Source organism: Rousettus aegyptiacus, unplaced genomic scaffold (assembly GCF_014176215.1).
Source record: "Rousettus aegyptiacus isolate mRouAeg1 unplaced genomic scaffold, mRouAeg1.p scaffold_m13_p_5, whole genome shotgun sequence".
Taxonomy (NCBI): domain Eukaryota; kingdom Metazoa; phylum Chordata; class Mammalia; order Chiroptera; family Pteropodidae; genus Rousettus; species Rousettus aegyptiacus.
In genome coordinates, this window is record NW_023416308.1 from 44,198,269 (window position 1) to 44,215,286 (window position 17,018).

The 17,018-nt window shown below is 36.5% G+C and overlaps 1 protein-coding gene across 10 annotated transcripts in view; it reads left to right on the top strand.

Annotated features, from left to right (window-relative positions):
• USP28 (ubiquitin specific peptidase 28) overlaps positions 1-17,018 on the top strand; it is a 54,950-nt gene that overhangs the window by 13,694 nt on the left and 24,238 nt on the right. For 4 of the 10 annotated variants that reach the window (XM_016148976.2, XM_016148984.2, XM_016148985.2 and 1 more), the window contains 8 exons: positions 3,124-3,201; positions 4,220-4,352; positions 7,779-7,884; positions 8,814-8,973; positions 13,475-13,561; positions 14,304-14,441; positions 15,371-15,444; positions 16,846-16,925. In XM_016148976.2, the coding sequence (XP_016004462.2) occupies positions 3,124-3,201; positions 4,220-4,352; positions 7,779-7,884; positions 8,814-8,973; positions 13,475-13,561; positions 14,304-14,441; positions 15,371-15,444; positions 16,846-16,925 (856 nt within the window). Of the gene's footprint in view, positions 1-949; positions 1,043-1,500; positions 1,612-3,123; positions 3,202-4,219; positions 4,353-7,778; positions 7,885-8,813; positions 8,974-13,474; positions 13,562-14,303; positions 14,442-15,370; positions 15,445-16,845; positions 16,926-17,018 lie in introns of all 10 variants that reach the window. The other 6 variants (XM_016148977.2, XM_016148986.2, XM_016148979.2 and 3 more) reach the window with 5 other exon arrangements.

The following is a 17,018-nucleotide window of genomic DNA, read 5'->3' on the forward strand; positions in this document are numbered from 1 at the left end:
GGTTTGGTCATAGCTGTTTCTACTGTCAAGACAGTTGAGTTATGGGTACCACGCAATTAGTTGACCTGCCATTTCAAATGTCTTTTAAAAGATTATACTGTGATTCAGCATTTAAATGAAAAAAAAAAAAAAAAAACTCTAAAGAAAGGCATAGAAATAGAACCACAGAATATAAATTTGATTTTATGTGAAGCAAAATGGTTGCAATTTCAAATTTTTTTGCAAAGCAGTAATCAAGTGCTTTATGAGACCTAAGAAAAGAGGATGCCATGGGTATTTTAAGTTTTGTTACAGAGAAATATGGAAAAGAATTGCCTAACATGTTGGTCCACAACCTTTTTGGCACTACAGACCAGTGCTCCTATGAGAATCTAATGCCTGAGGTGGAGCTGAATGAAGCCTTGATGGCTAGACTGAGAAGTGGCTCCAAATACAAATGAAGCTTCACTTGCTCACATTCTGCTGTTTGGCCTGGTTCCTAACAGGCCACAGCCAGGCACCAGTCCGCAGTCCAAGGATTGGGGACTCCTGGCCTAATACATGCCAGGCAGTATACCTAGAAGCAGGGGAAATTGCTGTATTTCTCAACATAAATAAGAGCTACAAAAGGCTGATGTGACCAATTCTTGTGTCTCCTAGGACTGTCATGTCATGAAGATTTAAGGGGCAACTATTTTTCTTTTAGTGGTGCATAAAACAATGTTTTTATAACAAATATCAGCTTAGATTCAGTCAAAGATAGTTTTTACCTCAAATATTATGTTTTCTTGATGATAGCTTATTTAGAACTGATTGTATTATTAAGTAATCAAAGTTGTGATTATATATAAAGACTGGCAAAAAATAGGACTTATTAAGATCCAAAGGTCAAGGTCAAAATACAAGAATAAAATATTTGCATTATTTCGCATTAAATAGGTTTTCTTGCTTCTTTTCTTTGTCTTCTCAGATACAGCATGGCATAGAGGTTAGAGTGCAGACTCTGGAGTCAGGCAGCTTGGGGTCAAATCTCAGCTCCATCCCTTACTAGCAATAACCTTGTGTAAGTTACTTAACTTCTCTATGCCTCAGTTTTCTGTCAGATGGACATAATATCCATCTCAGGTTTGTGATGAAGGTTAAATTAGATAATATATATGGAGTGTTTAGGATACCTAGCTAAAAGTAAGCAGTGTATGTAATTATTTTTGACTGGGATTGTTTTCTGTGAATCTTAAATGTGAGTTGATATATAGAGTAATTTGAGGTGAGGATGTGATTGTTTATCCCATTGTTACCTTCTTGGCTTCAGTTTAGGTTTAATATGCTACTCTATTCCCCCTTCCAATATTATCGCACTTTTTGGTGGGGTGTATATGGGTTTTGGTTTCTTATAAAATTGCATATGATTGAGAGATACAGATTCACGTACTTTTACACAAAATCAAATGGAGTTAGAATTAGTTTGGAGAAAACTTTAATATTTTATTTTTCTAAAAATCACATGCTTTGTGTTTTCAGCTTTTGCCAAGGCTTAATCTGGACACCTGCTAGTCTGATAGTCACTCTCCCAGTGCATAACGACTTTCTTTGACAAGACGCATAGCCTCAAAGACTGCTGCTCTCAGCAAGGTCAGGTTCCATTTCTAGCCTATGACTGCGGCCTGTGACTAGAACAGAAAGACTGTACAGGGATGTTTCAGTTAGTTATTTCTAGTCGTGTGATACTTAAGTGTTGCACTGGGCCCTCAGCTGTTGAAGAACACAGGATACTGTTTCTATTACAGCTGGCAGTGAATATAGACAGCCTCTTGGAGATGTATTAGTAATTGAAAGACAGTTAATGGTGAAACATTAAGTATTGAATCAATAATTCTTGGATGACCTTAGGGATAATATAAATTAGATTTCTTCTCAATGAATTAAATTTGAACTATTTCGTTTTTCATATTCATCTAAATGAAAAAGAGTTATAAACTGATCTTGCAGTAGGTGGAAGTTACCACAAGATAGGTTTTTTTTTATGATTCAGATCAATGAAGAGAAAACATACCACAGTTTATTTCCCTGGGAATTTTATTCATAATTCAGAAAATTCTAGCTTTATCTATATTTCATTTTAAGCAGTCAAACCTAAAATTTTAAATATGTTGGTGGTGTCATTTGTTAATTACATGATCGGAAACTTATTGTCAGTGAAAAATGACACACACAAATGGCATGTGTGGCGAAGCTTAAAATAGCACATCATCACATCCATGCAAATTCCCTGGACTCTGTATATGACCTATTTATGTACTGCTCACAGAAAGAAAAACCCGAGACACTTTAAACATTCCTTAAGGCTAGAATATTATATTTAGATGTTTTATATGCTTGTAGTTTTACTGTTAACTCATATTTCTTTCACAAATGCCCGAAGGATTTTCCATGAGTAAGCTTTTAAAAGAGCAATAGATTTGGCGTTTCAGAATGAGTGACAGCATTGGGGCTGGAGAAACTTTCTCTCTAGCTCCTTTAGTTCTTTTGGCTGTTGGAGTAATTCAAATGACATACAGCACATTAACAGGAGAAAACCAAATTTTAATATGTATACACGGGGAATTCACACAAGCGTGAAAATTCCAAATACTGCGGCAAAATTAGGTATATATGTCATTTTGCACAAAGGAAAAAGGGATGGAAGGGTTTGGGATTTCCAAGGGAAAATAAGCAATTAAATAGACAGTTCACAGGGAAGAAAGTGGAAAACACATTCTTGCTAGGAGACTGGGAGACAAGGGGACACAATTCACATGTGCTAAAGTGAATATGCTAAGTTGATTATGCTAAGGTTCTCTTCTTGAAGCAGGTTTTTCTATCTGAATCTCTTTGGGTAGGAAAGGGAGAGGTAACTTTTCCTGTTTGTTGGGCTTTAATTGTTTTTAGCTCAAAATAATCTGCATGGCAGGATGGCACATACCAGGGAGATCCCACCCCCACAAAAATCAATACCTTGTGGCTTGGATGTTATCGGTTGTTTGAAGTAAAAATGCAAGTCTCAGGCCTGGTTATCCAGGAAGCTTGTACTTTTTAAATGTATCCAAGTTTACTTTTTGACTAACATATGTCTCTGTTTTTGTTTGTTTTGTTTCTCAAATGTAGAGCTCCCAAATGCTTTTAAATCAGCTGAGAGAAATCACAGGCATTCAAGACCCTTCCTTCCTTCAGGAAGCGCTGAAGGTTAGTTTCAAGGCTTCTGTTGATCAACAGGCTTTAAAACAGTTGCCCATATCATAGTTATGTCAATTCAAACTCTTTTTATGCCAAAATGAAAGTGCATATTAGGACAGAAGCTCTGTGGGTCAAATGACTCATTATCTTCAACATGTAAATTATAAGGGGAGTGGAGGAAGTCGGGGATAGGGAGCATGGGGATCCCTGCAGGGTAAAAAAGGTTTAAGAAACCATTTACCTTGTATAGACTTTGTGTGGATCCTGACTCAAATAAACAAAGAAATATTTGACTCAGGGAAGTTTGAAGTGGTTATTTGATAATTTAAGAATTTGTTACTTACTCAAGGTGTGATAATAGCATTGCAGGTTATATTTTTTAAAAGATACATAATGAAATGTTTACTGAGGAACTAATAAGAAGCTTAGGATTTGCTTCTACATATCTGGGAAGAAGGCAGGCAGAATGGATAAAACCAGACTAACCATGACTTGATAATTGTTGAAGCTGAGTGATGGGTACATGGGGTTTAATTATACATTCCCTCTATTGTTGTAAATGTCAGAAAGCTTTTCTAATAAAAATTAAAAACAAATAGAAATATGGTCACCACTATAGAATATGGTAACTGCTTGGTGTTTTTATTGTAGAGACTGACTTCATGTAGAATCTCTGTTAATTGCTAAGCCCCTTTTTGATAAATCGTGCCTTAGCTATTCTGTGAAATCAGGAATAGTAGCATACAAAGCAGTGAGAACAAATCTCCATAAAATTTCATTCTTGTTTGCATCTTGTGGTAAATTAGAGCATAATAACATCCTTCTTGTAACTAAGAATTTGATATATGCTTTAAGCATAGTAGACTTGCTCTCCTCCACCATACTTTTCCCCCCCTACTTTCTACCCCAGGATTCTGCCTAGACTTACTTAGCATGTCACCAGGGTAGTAAGTTATAACCAAAAAGCTAATTTGCTACTTATTTTAAATGTGAAAATTTACTTTTGAAATTTTTTTCCTCTCTTTAGGCCAGTAATGGTGATATTACCCTGGCAGTCAGTCTTCTCACTGATGAAAGAGTTAAGGAGCCCAGTCAAGACACGATTGCTACAGAACCTTCTGAAGTAGAGGGGAGTGCTGCCAATAAAGAAATATTAGCAAGTAGGTATTGCCTATCTTGATCCTGTTCTCAGCTTGCACAAACAAGAGATGAGTGTCTGTGAGTTTCCTATCAATAACATCAACCCTTTGGAAATAATGGTAATGATAACTAATTATTGAGCCATTACTATGTGCCAGGTACAATTTTAAGGACTTAAATGGATTCATTCATTCAGTTAGTCAGTCATCCATCCATTTAGCACTTATTCGGTGAGCACCGACTATGTACCAAGCACTCCTTTAAGTAGTGGAGATGAACAGAAGAAACAGAATCCCTGCCATCATGTAGCTTATTTTTTCATGGGGAGATCAACAAATAGATAATGAATTATAAAGTATATTACAACATTGTAAGTACCATATAGAAAAGTAAAGGATGGAATGAAAGAAATGAAAAAAGGAGTTCCAGGGATTAGATTTTAAATGGGATAGGCCTTCGAGAAGGGGTGAGTGAGTAAGTCATGTGGGGCTTTAAGATGGGAATATACATTGGAATATAAGGAGCAGCAGGGAGGCCAGAGCTGGGGCTTAGTGAGTGAGGAGGGCAGGAAGAGGTGAGACCATAGAGGGAAGGGAATAGGAGGCAGATCATGCAAAGCCTTCATAAGCTTGGCTTTACTCTGAGTTAGATGGCTAGCCATTGGAGAGTTTAGAGGAGAGGAATGTTGCAAACTGGTTTCTGTTTTATATGGATCATTCTGATGGCTATGCTGAAAACAAATGTTGGAGAGCAGGTAGTGAGCATGAGTCAGAGCATATTGCCTAGGACAAGTCAAGAGGCTATTGATGTTAGCATGGGCCAGGATGGAGTAGCGGAGGGGTGACAAGTGCTTACTATATAGGATTTCCTTACAGAGGAAATAAGGGTTATCAAAGAAAGAGGACTTAAAAGTGACTCCAGATTTTTTTCTACTAAGCAGTTGAAAGTGTGGAGTTGCACTTAACTGACATGGGAATAATTGCAGGTGGAGCATATTTGGGGTGGAAGATGAAGAGATCGGTTTTAGCATTATTAAGTTTGAGACGCTTGCTAGACATTCAAGTGGAATATCAAAAAGGCAGTGGAGATCCAAGTGTGCAGTTCGGGGAAGAGATCTGGGCTGGAGATAGGTAACACTTGGAATCATAAATTTATAAATGGTAGGTAGTTATGCAACTGGACGAACTCTCTGAGGCAGTGAGTATGGAAAAGAGAAAAGATCCAGTGACTAAGCAGTGGGTACTCCCAGTGTTGGGGTGGTGAAGAGTGCTGATGGAGTTTGGAGGAAGACCAAGAGAACCAGGAGAGTGGTACTCTGGAAGCCAAGGAGGCTTCCAGGAGAAGGGAACCATCAGCTGGGTCAGATGGCATTAATGAATATTTGGGCTGTTCATAATTTTGAGCTATTCTGAATAATGCTGGTGTGAATGTTCTTGTATATGTCTTTGGTGTACATAGTGACTTTTTTCTATCAGCATTTTTTTTTTTTTGGAAACTCATGTTGAAGTTTATAACTGTAATTCATTTATTTTCACTAGTGTGTAGTATTTCATGATCTGAATATACCACAGTTTAGTATTTATTGACTTTGGAGTTGCTTCATATTTTTTTTGCTGTTATAAACAAGGCTACTGTGTGCTATTTTGGTTTATGGTATTGTGCATGGCTAATGATGTTGAGCATCTTTTTATGTGTTTATATCTTTGGAGAAATGTCTATGCAAATTATTTGCCCATTTTAAAAGTTGAGTTATTTTTCTTTCATTATATAGTCGAAGATCTGTAGATATTCGGTATAAATCCCTTATGAGGTAACGTGATTTGCAAAAATTTTCTCCCATTGTGTGGGTTGTTTTTCACTTTCTTGATGGTGTCCTTTGAAGTCCAAGGTTTTTTATTTTGATATAAAATTTATCTTCTTTTTTTTTTGGTTGATTGTGCTTTGGATGTCATCTCTAAGATGTCATTGCTTAATCCAGGGTCACAAAGATTTATATCTGTGTTTCATTCCAAGAGTTTTGTAGCTTTTGCTCTTATTATGGGGATTTGATCCACTGTAAGTTCATTTTTATAAATGGTATGAGGCCTGTGGATTAAAGGTCATTTTTTTTGCATGCAGATATCCAGTTATCTCAGCACTAGTTGTTGAAAAGATATTGTTTCCTTGTTGATTTGTCTTGGTACTTATGATGAAAACCACTTGACCATAAAGATGAGAGTTTTATTTCTAAAGTTTCAATGATGTTCCATTGATCTATATGTTTGCTCTTATGCCAGTAGGACAGTCTTGATTACTACAGCTTTGTGTTTACAGAGTTTTTTCTTTCTAAATTAAATGTTCTTCATTGTTCGTATATAGAAATTCACTTAACTTTTATACATTTATCTTTTATCTAACTTCATTTTTCTATAGATTATTTTGGGTTTCTCTTTTAGGTGATCGTTATCTGTGAATAACGATAGCTTTGTTTCTTATTTCCAGTCTTCACATTTTTTAAAAAATTATTTTTATTGCACTGACTAGAACTTTCAGAGCCATAGTGCATAAAAATCCTGATAGTAGACATCTTTGCCTCAGTCTTGGTTTTAAAGGAACTGTGTTTAACATTTCACCATTAAGTATAAAGTTTGCCATGGGCTTTTCATGGATAGTCTTCCTCAGCCAAAGAATATTCTTTTCTCTTTCTAATTGGCTTGGAGTTTTTATCCTGAATAGAGGTTGAATGTTTTCAAATACTTTTCTGTATCCATTGAAATTATCATTTTTTCCTTAACTCTTAAGATAGTGAATTTTATGGGTCTATTTTCTAACATTAAGTGTTCATTCCTATAGTGAACTCAATTTTGTCTTACTATATAATCTTTTTATGTACGTATTAACAGGATTAAATTTGCTAATGTTTTGTTTAGGTTTTTTACATCTATCATCATATGCGAGTTTGTCCTTTGCCCTTTCTCTTATTGTTTTTGATTAGTTTGAGATACACCAAGGTGTTATGCCAACCACATAAAATGAGTTGAGTAGTATGTCTTCTGTTCTCTAGAATAGTTTGTGTGATATTGAAAATATCCAGTCTTTGAATGTTCAATATTTAGCCAGTGTTTTATAATGATAAATAAAGAGACTATTTATCCCATAACATACAGGTATGGGATAAATTTTGACTCTGGAATAAGACTGCCAAAGGGAATATTTGATTCATGGCCTTTTAGCCCCTGTTTATTACTGCACTGATAGCTAATCTTACTTAATCTTACAATAACTATAAGTTATTCGTTTAACTCAAGCACAGAGTAACAAAATTGTTGGTAAACAGATGAGCCATTGTAGTGAGAGGCAGGGAGTATATTTAGTTTTGTGAATGCTTTTACTTTTTTTCTAGCAATACAGACAGAAAGACAGTGCTTCCTGCCTGTAGACTAATTAAATTTCAATTTATCTTACAGAAGTAATAGACCTTACTCATGATAACAAAGATGATCTTCAGGCTGCCATTGCTTTGAGTCTCCTGGAGTCCCCCAAAGTTCAAGCTGATGGAAGAGATCTTAACAGGTTATCGATTTAATTCATAATCTTTATTTCCCCCACTAGTGTGTAGGTCAAAGGCAACAGCTCTGTGAATGCCACTGAGAAACAGTTCTGCCAGGCTCCTCAATGAAATTTCTTTTAGGAGAAAATTTAAATTTATATTGGCTTACTTATTCTGGTTCACTTTTGAAAAAGCCAAATATGATAACTGTCTTTTTGTACCCTGTGGTCTTTGAGTAGAAGCCTGCAGGCTTTGTAGTTCATACTTGCTAATTGAAGGGGAAAAACCCATCCTAGTCAAGTATCCAGTAGATATGTATGCTTTTTAAACTTTGAGCTTTTATAAACTTTGAGAATTTGCTGGCTATTTGAAAATGAAATTATGACTCAACTACTGTGTCTCAAAAGTGAACAGGGAATATATTTTTTGAATTGGTGCTAGTTTGGTGATTATATAGAATTGTCCACACAAATATCTAGTTCCAGTGGTGGCCTGTCAGTTCCCAGACATGTTTATTCTCTCATATGGTTGAGTTGTTTCTTTCAGGGAAACACAGGACCATAGTTTGTGTGCTAGACAGTTCAGAGTCTCTTATTTATAGTAGAGTGTCTCTCTTGCCTCTTTCAATGACTCAGTCTGGGATAGGGCGCTGCTGTTGAAATCTAAAACTAATGTGAAAGCCATAAATAGTCTTCAGATTCAATTAAGTACCAAAGTCATGGACCTTATTGGTAATAATCTCTGTTATAGAAGGATTGACATCTCTATGTTTAAATCTTACTTTTCACTTAAGTTATAAGCCGCCTATAATTATTATATAGCCACTGATTACCCAGTAAATAGTTTAACTGACATTTTGAATTACCTGTGAAAAGTTACCAACATCCTCCATACAGTATATTGTTCCTTAACTTTTTCTTTTCTTGATGTGTGGTTTGTTGGCACAACACAGGATACACGAGGCAACCTCTGCAGAAACTAAACGCTCAAAGAGAAAACGCTGTGAAGTCTGGGGAGAAAATCCCAATCCCAATGACTGGAGGCGAGTTGATGGTTGGCCAGTTGGGCTGAAAAATGTTGGCAATACATGTTGGTTTAGTGCTGTTATTCAGGTATGATGTTTTTAAGAGACAACTGTGTCTGCTGGGAATAATTTTGTAATTTATTAAACTGAAATGTGAGAAGCATAGCTTTAAAAAAATGGAAACATATATAAAACTAGGACGTTTTCCCCATGGCGTTGTTGTGTTTTGGTTGCTTTCTTGTGTTCCAGATTTAGATGCTTTGGTTTCTAAATCAGGCAAGACTAAAATCAGAATCTTCTGTGGTTGTAAACATGTTGAGTAGGTGTTTTGGATCAGCACTTAGTGAATACTGTTATTATAGCAGAACAAGAGTTAAAAAGGAGAAATCAGTTGTCGGGAGCTATTGTAAATATCCAGGTGGGTAATGATGGTGGCCTGGAATATAGTAGTAGCATAAGCCATGGAAGGAGAGAAGTACGAGCATTTTAGAGGAACTTAGGAAATCAAATCTACAGGATTTGGTGAGCTACTAGATTCAGGATATTTGCAGGAGAGAACTGAGAAAGACTCCCAAGGTTTCTAGTGTGAGTAACCAGGTTGATAGTATAATGCCATTTGATACTGGAGGAGATAATTTGGGTGTGTGTTAAGAGTGGGATTTAATTGTTTTATACATGCTGAATTTGAGGAGCCACATAGAGTTACCCTGTAGGCAGTTAACTCTGTAAATCTGTAGTTGAATAAAAATATCGAGGCTGCTGATAGAATTCTGGGACTCAGTAGCATAGATGGAGATAAAGCCAAGGGAGTAGATGAAATCTAAAGAGAGTTGCCTCTCTAGAAGTATCTCCAGGCATCTTAAACCTAACGTGGCCACAATGTAGCACCTGATTCCACCCCAGTATTCTCCGTCGTCATACTTGACGTCTATACAGCTGCTCAGCCAACAAAGTTGCCCTCCCTTTCCACACATAAAATCCATGGCTTGCTTAACTGTGTGCCTGGTGCTATTTTAGCACTGGGGAAACAGCAGTGAATAAAACAGGCTTTACTCTCATGGAGTTTACTTTGAAAAAAGTGGAAAATACAGTAAACAAAATATGTATCAGGTGGCAATAAGTGTCATCGAGACAAATAAGTGAGGGTAAGAGGGGCCTAGAGAGGGAAGGTGCTATTTATATAGAATGGTTAGGCATGGCCTTTCTGATAAAGTGGGCATTTAAGCAGAGGCCTACATTAGGCAAGGGAATGAGCCATATAATTACATAAAGAACAGTTCATGTAATTACATAAGGATCATTGGCATCCTTGGCATCTGTGTTGAGAATAAAATTTAAGAGAGTATGTAGAATTAAGGACCTCAGTTCTTTCCTTGAGAAATTGAGAAACTTCCCTGGATTCTCATCCCCTTTGACCTTCATGCTATGAGAGATACTGAGCAGAACTAATAGATAGAGGGGATAATTGAGGTTTCTGAGAAAGCATGAGGGAATAGGATATAGAACATATTGGGAAGAATGGGAAAAGGGCAAGAGAGTAAGAGGGGAAAGGAAAAAGAATAAATGATGGCTGTAGATTATTTTTTCCTCTGTAAAATAAGCAGCCATTTTCTGAGAGGAGAGAAGTGATAGAGTCAGACTTTAAATGGAGCAAAAGTTTAAGAGTTTTTGCAGGCATTTGGAAACCAGTTGGCACCAGAATACAATAGTAGGATTTCTAAAAATTTGAAGGTCTACTTGACGTTGTTGACTTTGAATGTATGGTGATATCAGTATGTCCTGCTTTTCTTGGGACTTCCTTTTAGCAGCCCTCTGAAATTTTTACATGGAAAATTAAATGTATTTAGTGTGGAGATTTTGCTGGATAAGGGCAAAAAGGCAGTTTGAGAATGTAATGAAGGGTGGTTAAAGACCAGAGAATGAAAGCTAAAGAGAAGGAAAAAATCAAGACAGGAAGGAACTAATGGTCTGAGAGAAAAGAAAGAGGTCAATTTGCTTGAGTTCTTGATGAAGTAAAAGACCATACATCCTGTGGGTAAACAAATAATCGAGAAGACCTATTATGGTTCAAGAGTGAGACTTTCTGAATTTGTGATCTGATAATTGGCATCTTTTTAGGTATTGACATACACTGACTTTGGATGTGGACGTGAGTATAGACATGAAATAGAAGAATATGTCACTAGAGAGAAGATGCTCAGGAAGTCAAAGGGTTGAATGGATGAGTACGTGTTCCCTCAATAAACATATCTGCTGTATGTCTAGTACTGTTCCAGGCCCTCGAGATACAGTGTAGGAGTGAACAAAACCAAGACAGAGTCTTGCCCTTATGGAATTAAAAATTCTTGTGTGGCAAGACAGATATGGAACAATACACTGAAAAAGTAACTAAATAAATTTATATAATATGTTAGACAATGATCAGGGATAGAAAAAAGAGCAGGGTAAGGGAGATTGGAATCCTGTAGGAGAGATGGGAGCAGGTTACAATGTAAACTATGATGTTAAGCCCACGAGATGAGATTGGAACAAATGCCAGATACGCAGAAGGCAAGGGAGTGAGGGGGAAGACCAGTGCAGGTGAGGGAAACCATGGGGCAACACCTTTAATGGGACTGTGTGGCTGGAATGCTAGGAGCAGAGGGGAGAGTCATTGGAAGTGAGGCTGGAGAAGTAACTTGTCTTTTCTTCTGAATGAGATGGGGAGTCACCTAGGGTTCTGAGCAGAGGAGTATTGAACTCACTTAGATCTGGGTTTTAAAAGGCTCACTCTGGCTGCTGTGAGAGTAGGTGGAGCAGGCAGGAATACAAGTGGAGAGACCTTTTATGGAGGCTACTGTGGTCATCCACATGAGAGGTAATGGTGGCCTGGACCAGTCTGGTAGTTGTTGAAATGAAGAGGTTGGATTCTTGACTTGCTCTGAAGGTGGAACTGATGTTACATGGATTGGATGTTGGCTGAAGTCACCTGGTAGGATAGTAAGAACTATTAACAGATAGTCTTCAGTGAGTCAGGGGCTTAATTTTGGTTGTTTTAGAAAGATAAAAGATCCTGCATGTAAGTGAATTGATACAGGACAAGGCAAGTTCTGGAGGCAGGGAGACCGTGTGCAGTGTTCCAGGTGAGCAATGATGGGCGTTTGATTAGAGCAGATGATAGGGACTGATAGGGAGGAAGTGGTTATAAATGGCACCCCAGAGGCTGAGTCCAACGAACTTTTTTCCTTATTGGATGTGGATAGTTAAGAAAGTGAAAGGATTTGAAAATAGTTCTAAAGTTCTAAATTTTGATGACTGGAAGAGGAGGATGCAATTGAATGATATAGATAATAGACAAAAGGAGATGAAGCAGATGTTGGAGGATAATCTACTGATACTGGACTTGGAAATAGGAGTGCACTTTTGTGGTTTTTACGAATAATGGCATCTTTGGGACAAGCCCAATTTTGAAGTGTAGCGACACAACCGAGAATATAAAGCCATATTTCTCATTGTAGAACGAAAGTCCTGGAAAATTTTGCGGAGTGGTGAGCAGCGTAGGAATAAAACCAGGAAGAATGTAGACAGATGGGGTGGAAAGAGAAGAAAATGGGTTGATATAGAGCTCAACAATCTAGTCCTGTCTGTAGATAGAACTTTGGTATAACAGCATGACCTGACTTCAAATTCTCTGTGCAATTGTACACACTTCAGCGGTTGAATCCCAGTAGGGCTTGTGATTGAGTGAGGGAAGTTGGAGGTCTATTGTCTACCCAGGATGCTGCTTCAAGAGTTCTAGTATACAGGCTAGAGGGACTTTCATTTGAGAATTATGCTGAGATGAAGATTTTTAGTCATAGAAGGGATTTTAAAAAACATTAACTTTCAGAGGATATTTATAGTAGAAAAATGTATGATTTGCAAAACAATGAAAAGAATCCTTCTTCCAAATTCTGTCAGCCACAGATCTGCTGTTAAATTTTTTTTAAAATGGTACTGTGATAGAGTGGAGAATAGTAAACACTGCTATACTCACCACTGGCTTCAGAAATAAATGTTACAAATCTCCGTACTATTAAGTCCCTGTAGTTACCATCCCCAGTCACGTCCTCTTTTCCCCTCAGATATAACTACATGTGTATGTATCCCTAAAAGGTATGTGATATCATTTTATATGTAAGTATATTTAATATAAACGATATAATACTGTATTTTTCTGAGGTTTATCCATGTTGATACATGTAGCTCTTGATCATTTTCACTGCTACATGTAGCTCTTGATCATTTTCACAGTCCAGTTTATGAAGACTTTTTTTTCCACAAAATTATTTTAATGATTACCTAATAGTCTGTTGTATAAATGTACTGTAGTTTATCTAATCTGTTCCTCTTGTTAGCCATTACATTTTTTTCTAGGTTTTTCCTAAAAGAATTAACATTATTTTAGCTAAATTTTTATGCATAGCCATTAATATTTTCTTAGACATAGTAGAATTACTACGTTGACAGTTAATACATACTTGTAAGGTAAAAGAAGAATTTTTTTTTTTTTTTTTGCTGCAGTTAATTTGAAAAAACAGGCCTTGAATCCATTTCTTTCTTTATTTCAGTCTCTCTTTCAATTGCCTGAATTTCGAAGACTTGTTCTCAGCTATAGTCTGCCACAGAGTGTACTTGAAAATTGCCCAAGCCACACAGTAAGTTGCTCTTGAGGAGTTTTCACTGTTAGTTACTTTCATCCCAAAAGCTTTTACATTGTTGGCTAAAGCTGACAACTGTAATGTTCTTTGGCTTGTGCTAATAACATTTTCATTTCCAGATGGCTTTTTCTTTTTTATATCTGATAAAAAATAAAGGTTTTCAAAAATGTGAAGTTACGTAGGAATACAATAAGAAAAACAGTTCAAAGAAAGTGATGTGTCACCCAGGTGGCCTCAGCATGTCTGCTTGTGGGTGGGAGCTTCAGAAATCTCTGTTCTGTTTGTGGCTTCCTTCACTACTCTGTTAGCCACTCAAGCTGAGCGATGTAGAACAGATGACCTGATGCTGGAGGTCTGGACCTTCTTAAGAGAAAAGGCTTTATTTAGTCTGTTCTTGCCAAAGGATGTAGCCTTCTGCCAGTGATGTAACCCTGCCTGGGATTTCACCTTGGTGATAGATTTTCTTAACAGAAGGAAAGACAGCAGCTTCAGAAAACCAACATTTTTGCTTTTCTGTCAATGTTACCTCTCTGGCTTCTACATAGATATTCTTTCAGTTTCGGATAATCCCCCCTCTACAGACCTTATCAGAGCACCTGTAACATAGTTTGAGACCTGACCCTGGTCTAGAGCTAAGTAAATATAAATTAGGGAGTGATCATTGACAACCTTTCTCTTTAAATGTTCTAATTTTTCAGGTAAGAGGTTTTAAGAGTACACATTACTATCTTTTCTACAGGAAAAGAGAAATATCATGTTCATGCAAGAGCTTCAGTATTTGTTTGCTCTGATGATGGGATCAAATCGCAAATATGTAGACCCTTCAGCAGCCCTGGATCTCTTAAAGGGTGCATTCCGATCATCTGAGGAACAGCAGGTACAAGAAACCTGTTCTTCATATGTTTTTCCTCAAACTCTGTGGAGTTTGAAATCATGCCTTTTAACATTACTGTGATGTTGCTTTATTTTAACTGTGTAATAAACCGAACATGACCTAAGTAGGACTATGGGTGCCTGCTTTTGCCTGTTATAATGCCTAAGGAGAGGTGGTAGAGAGAGAGGGAGGGAAGAAGGAAGGGTGGCTGTGTGTGTTTTGTGTAATGTGAGGGAGGCTGGCAAGAAGAAATAGTATTAGAACAGAATTATATAGAGCTGTTGAAATAGGAAGACATTGGAAAATATCACAGCGAATCCTAGCAAAGGATCACCAAGAAAAGGAAAGTCCTTTGTCTGTACCTTTGTCTTGGGATGGTCCAGATAGAAATTTTATTTTCAAAAACTATCTCTAAACCTGAGTTCAGCAGCTTTTCTGAGAAATCTTTCTCTTCTACATGTTAGTACTGTCTTTTCCCTACTTCCTATTAAAAAACAAAGCTGTCACTATTAGTGACATAAAATTAACTTTTTTCTCAATCTAAAGTAAAGATTCTACAGTTTTACAAAATCCTCAAAACATTTCATAAAAATTTCCTTTCTCCATTCATAAATTCTAGAGTACTGCAGTCTCCTTTTGGACTTTTTTTTTAAAGGCCTAACTGGAAGATTTTGTTAGTTACAAGCAGATGTAACTGCAATTGGTAGAGTTCCAGTTTCCTCCTAGCCACAATTTAGAGGTTGCCTCATGTGTATTCTATTTTATCTGTAGTAGCCGGGTTCCAGCGTTCCTTGTATTGTGTTATTTGACCCTAAAAAAGAAATCTTTTCATAGTAATAGAATCTTAGTCATTGGTTAGGTAAGTACAAATGTTCATTTCCCTAAGTTTAGTGTTGAATCTAACTCTTCTGCAATTTGTACCTCTCTTATAGCAAGATGTGAGTGAATTCACACACAAGCTTCTCGATTGGTTGGAGGACGCGTTCCAACTAGCTGTTAATGTTAAGTGAGTGTCGCAATTTTTTTTGTATGTCCTTCCTATTCACAGTGGTCCAGTGAAAATTATGATATGGGAGAAAGTTACTCACCTCAAGTAGGTTTTTTCGCCAAACCTTACAGGGTAACGACTCGGTTATTTGTCATTGCATATTGCTATTGCTTTGATTTTTCCTTCTCAGGATATAGATAATCATGTTAACTTACAATTTTTTACTAAAAGGGCCATACCTATTTTGTTGAAATCATAGCCTGTCCTGTAAAATGTTAAATCAATTCTGTGCTGTAAAAAGTTAAATCAATTCTAGATATGAATATGGTGGTATAATATGGTGGTATAATACAGTAAATTTAATCCAAAACAACTTGTAAAGTCTGTAGAACGTTAGAGAATAGCTTTTAGTTTTATCAGTTATTGACAAGTGAAATTCAGGGTAAAGAATGCAAGTATCCCTCACTTAATACAGGTGCTGAGAAATTTGTTTTCTAAATTATTTTAACTCTAGGTAGAATAAATATATATCATGAAATACCTTTGCAAATAGCAACTTATATGGTTAACGATTTAACATGGGCTTGAAGAAATAAACTATAGTTGACCCTTAACAACATTGGTTTGAACTGCATGGGTCCATATACGTGTGGATTCTTTTCAATAAATATATTGCAAAATTTTTTAGAGATTTGCAGCAGTTTGGGAAAACTCACAGACAAGCCTTATAACCTAGATATATCAAAAAATCATAAGAAAAAGTTAGCTATGTCATGAATATGTAATATATGTACCTATTTTCTTATGTTTTCTTTTCTCCAGCTTATTTTATTATAAAATACGTTATATAATACATAAAACATACAAAATGTGTGTTAATGACTGTTTATGTTATCGGTAAGGCTTCCCATCAACAGTATGCTGTTAGAAGTTAAGTTTAGGCGAGTTGAAAGATATAGTGGATTTCTGACTGTGCAGAGGTCGACACCGCAACCCCCTACATTGTTCAAAGGTCAACTATAATTTTATTACATTACCGTTGTGCCACTGGGAAAACTTTTTTCTGTTTATTTGCAGAACTGCACAGAGGGTTCCTTGTTACCTCTTTACTACTTCTATACCCTTTTACATCTATCATTGGATATAGATGTATACAAATACATATTTATGTCTGCATATGTGACTTCCCTGTTAAACTTAGAGCTCCTTATGGCCGTGGATCATACCTTGTCTTTGAGTCTTCAAAATTTAGCATTGTGCTGGGCATATACTTGTTCAATGAATATTTGAACTTTACTTTTAGACTGTCCCTGCCTCTTTGGAATTTGATGAAAATATACCATTTTTGCCTTTGAATGATAATTGGGTTTAGTGTAGTACTTATCCAAATGATACAGATTTGTCTTCTTTTTTTAAAAGCAGTAATCCCAGGAACAAAACTGAAAATCCAATGGTGCAGCTATTCTATGGTACTTTTCTCACTGAAGGGGTTCGTGAAGGTAAATTCTCTGCTATAAATGTTAATGCTAGTCCTGTGAATTATGTATTACTGTGTCCATGTGAGGAGGCAATATAATGGAAAGACTTGAGAG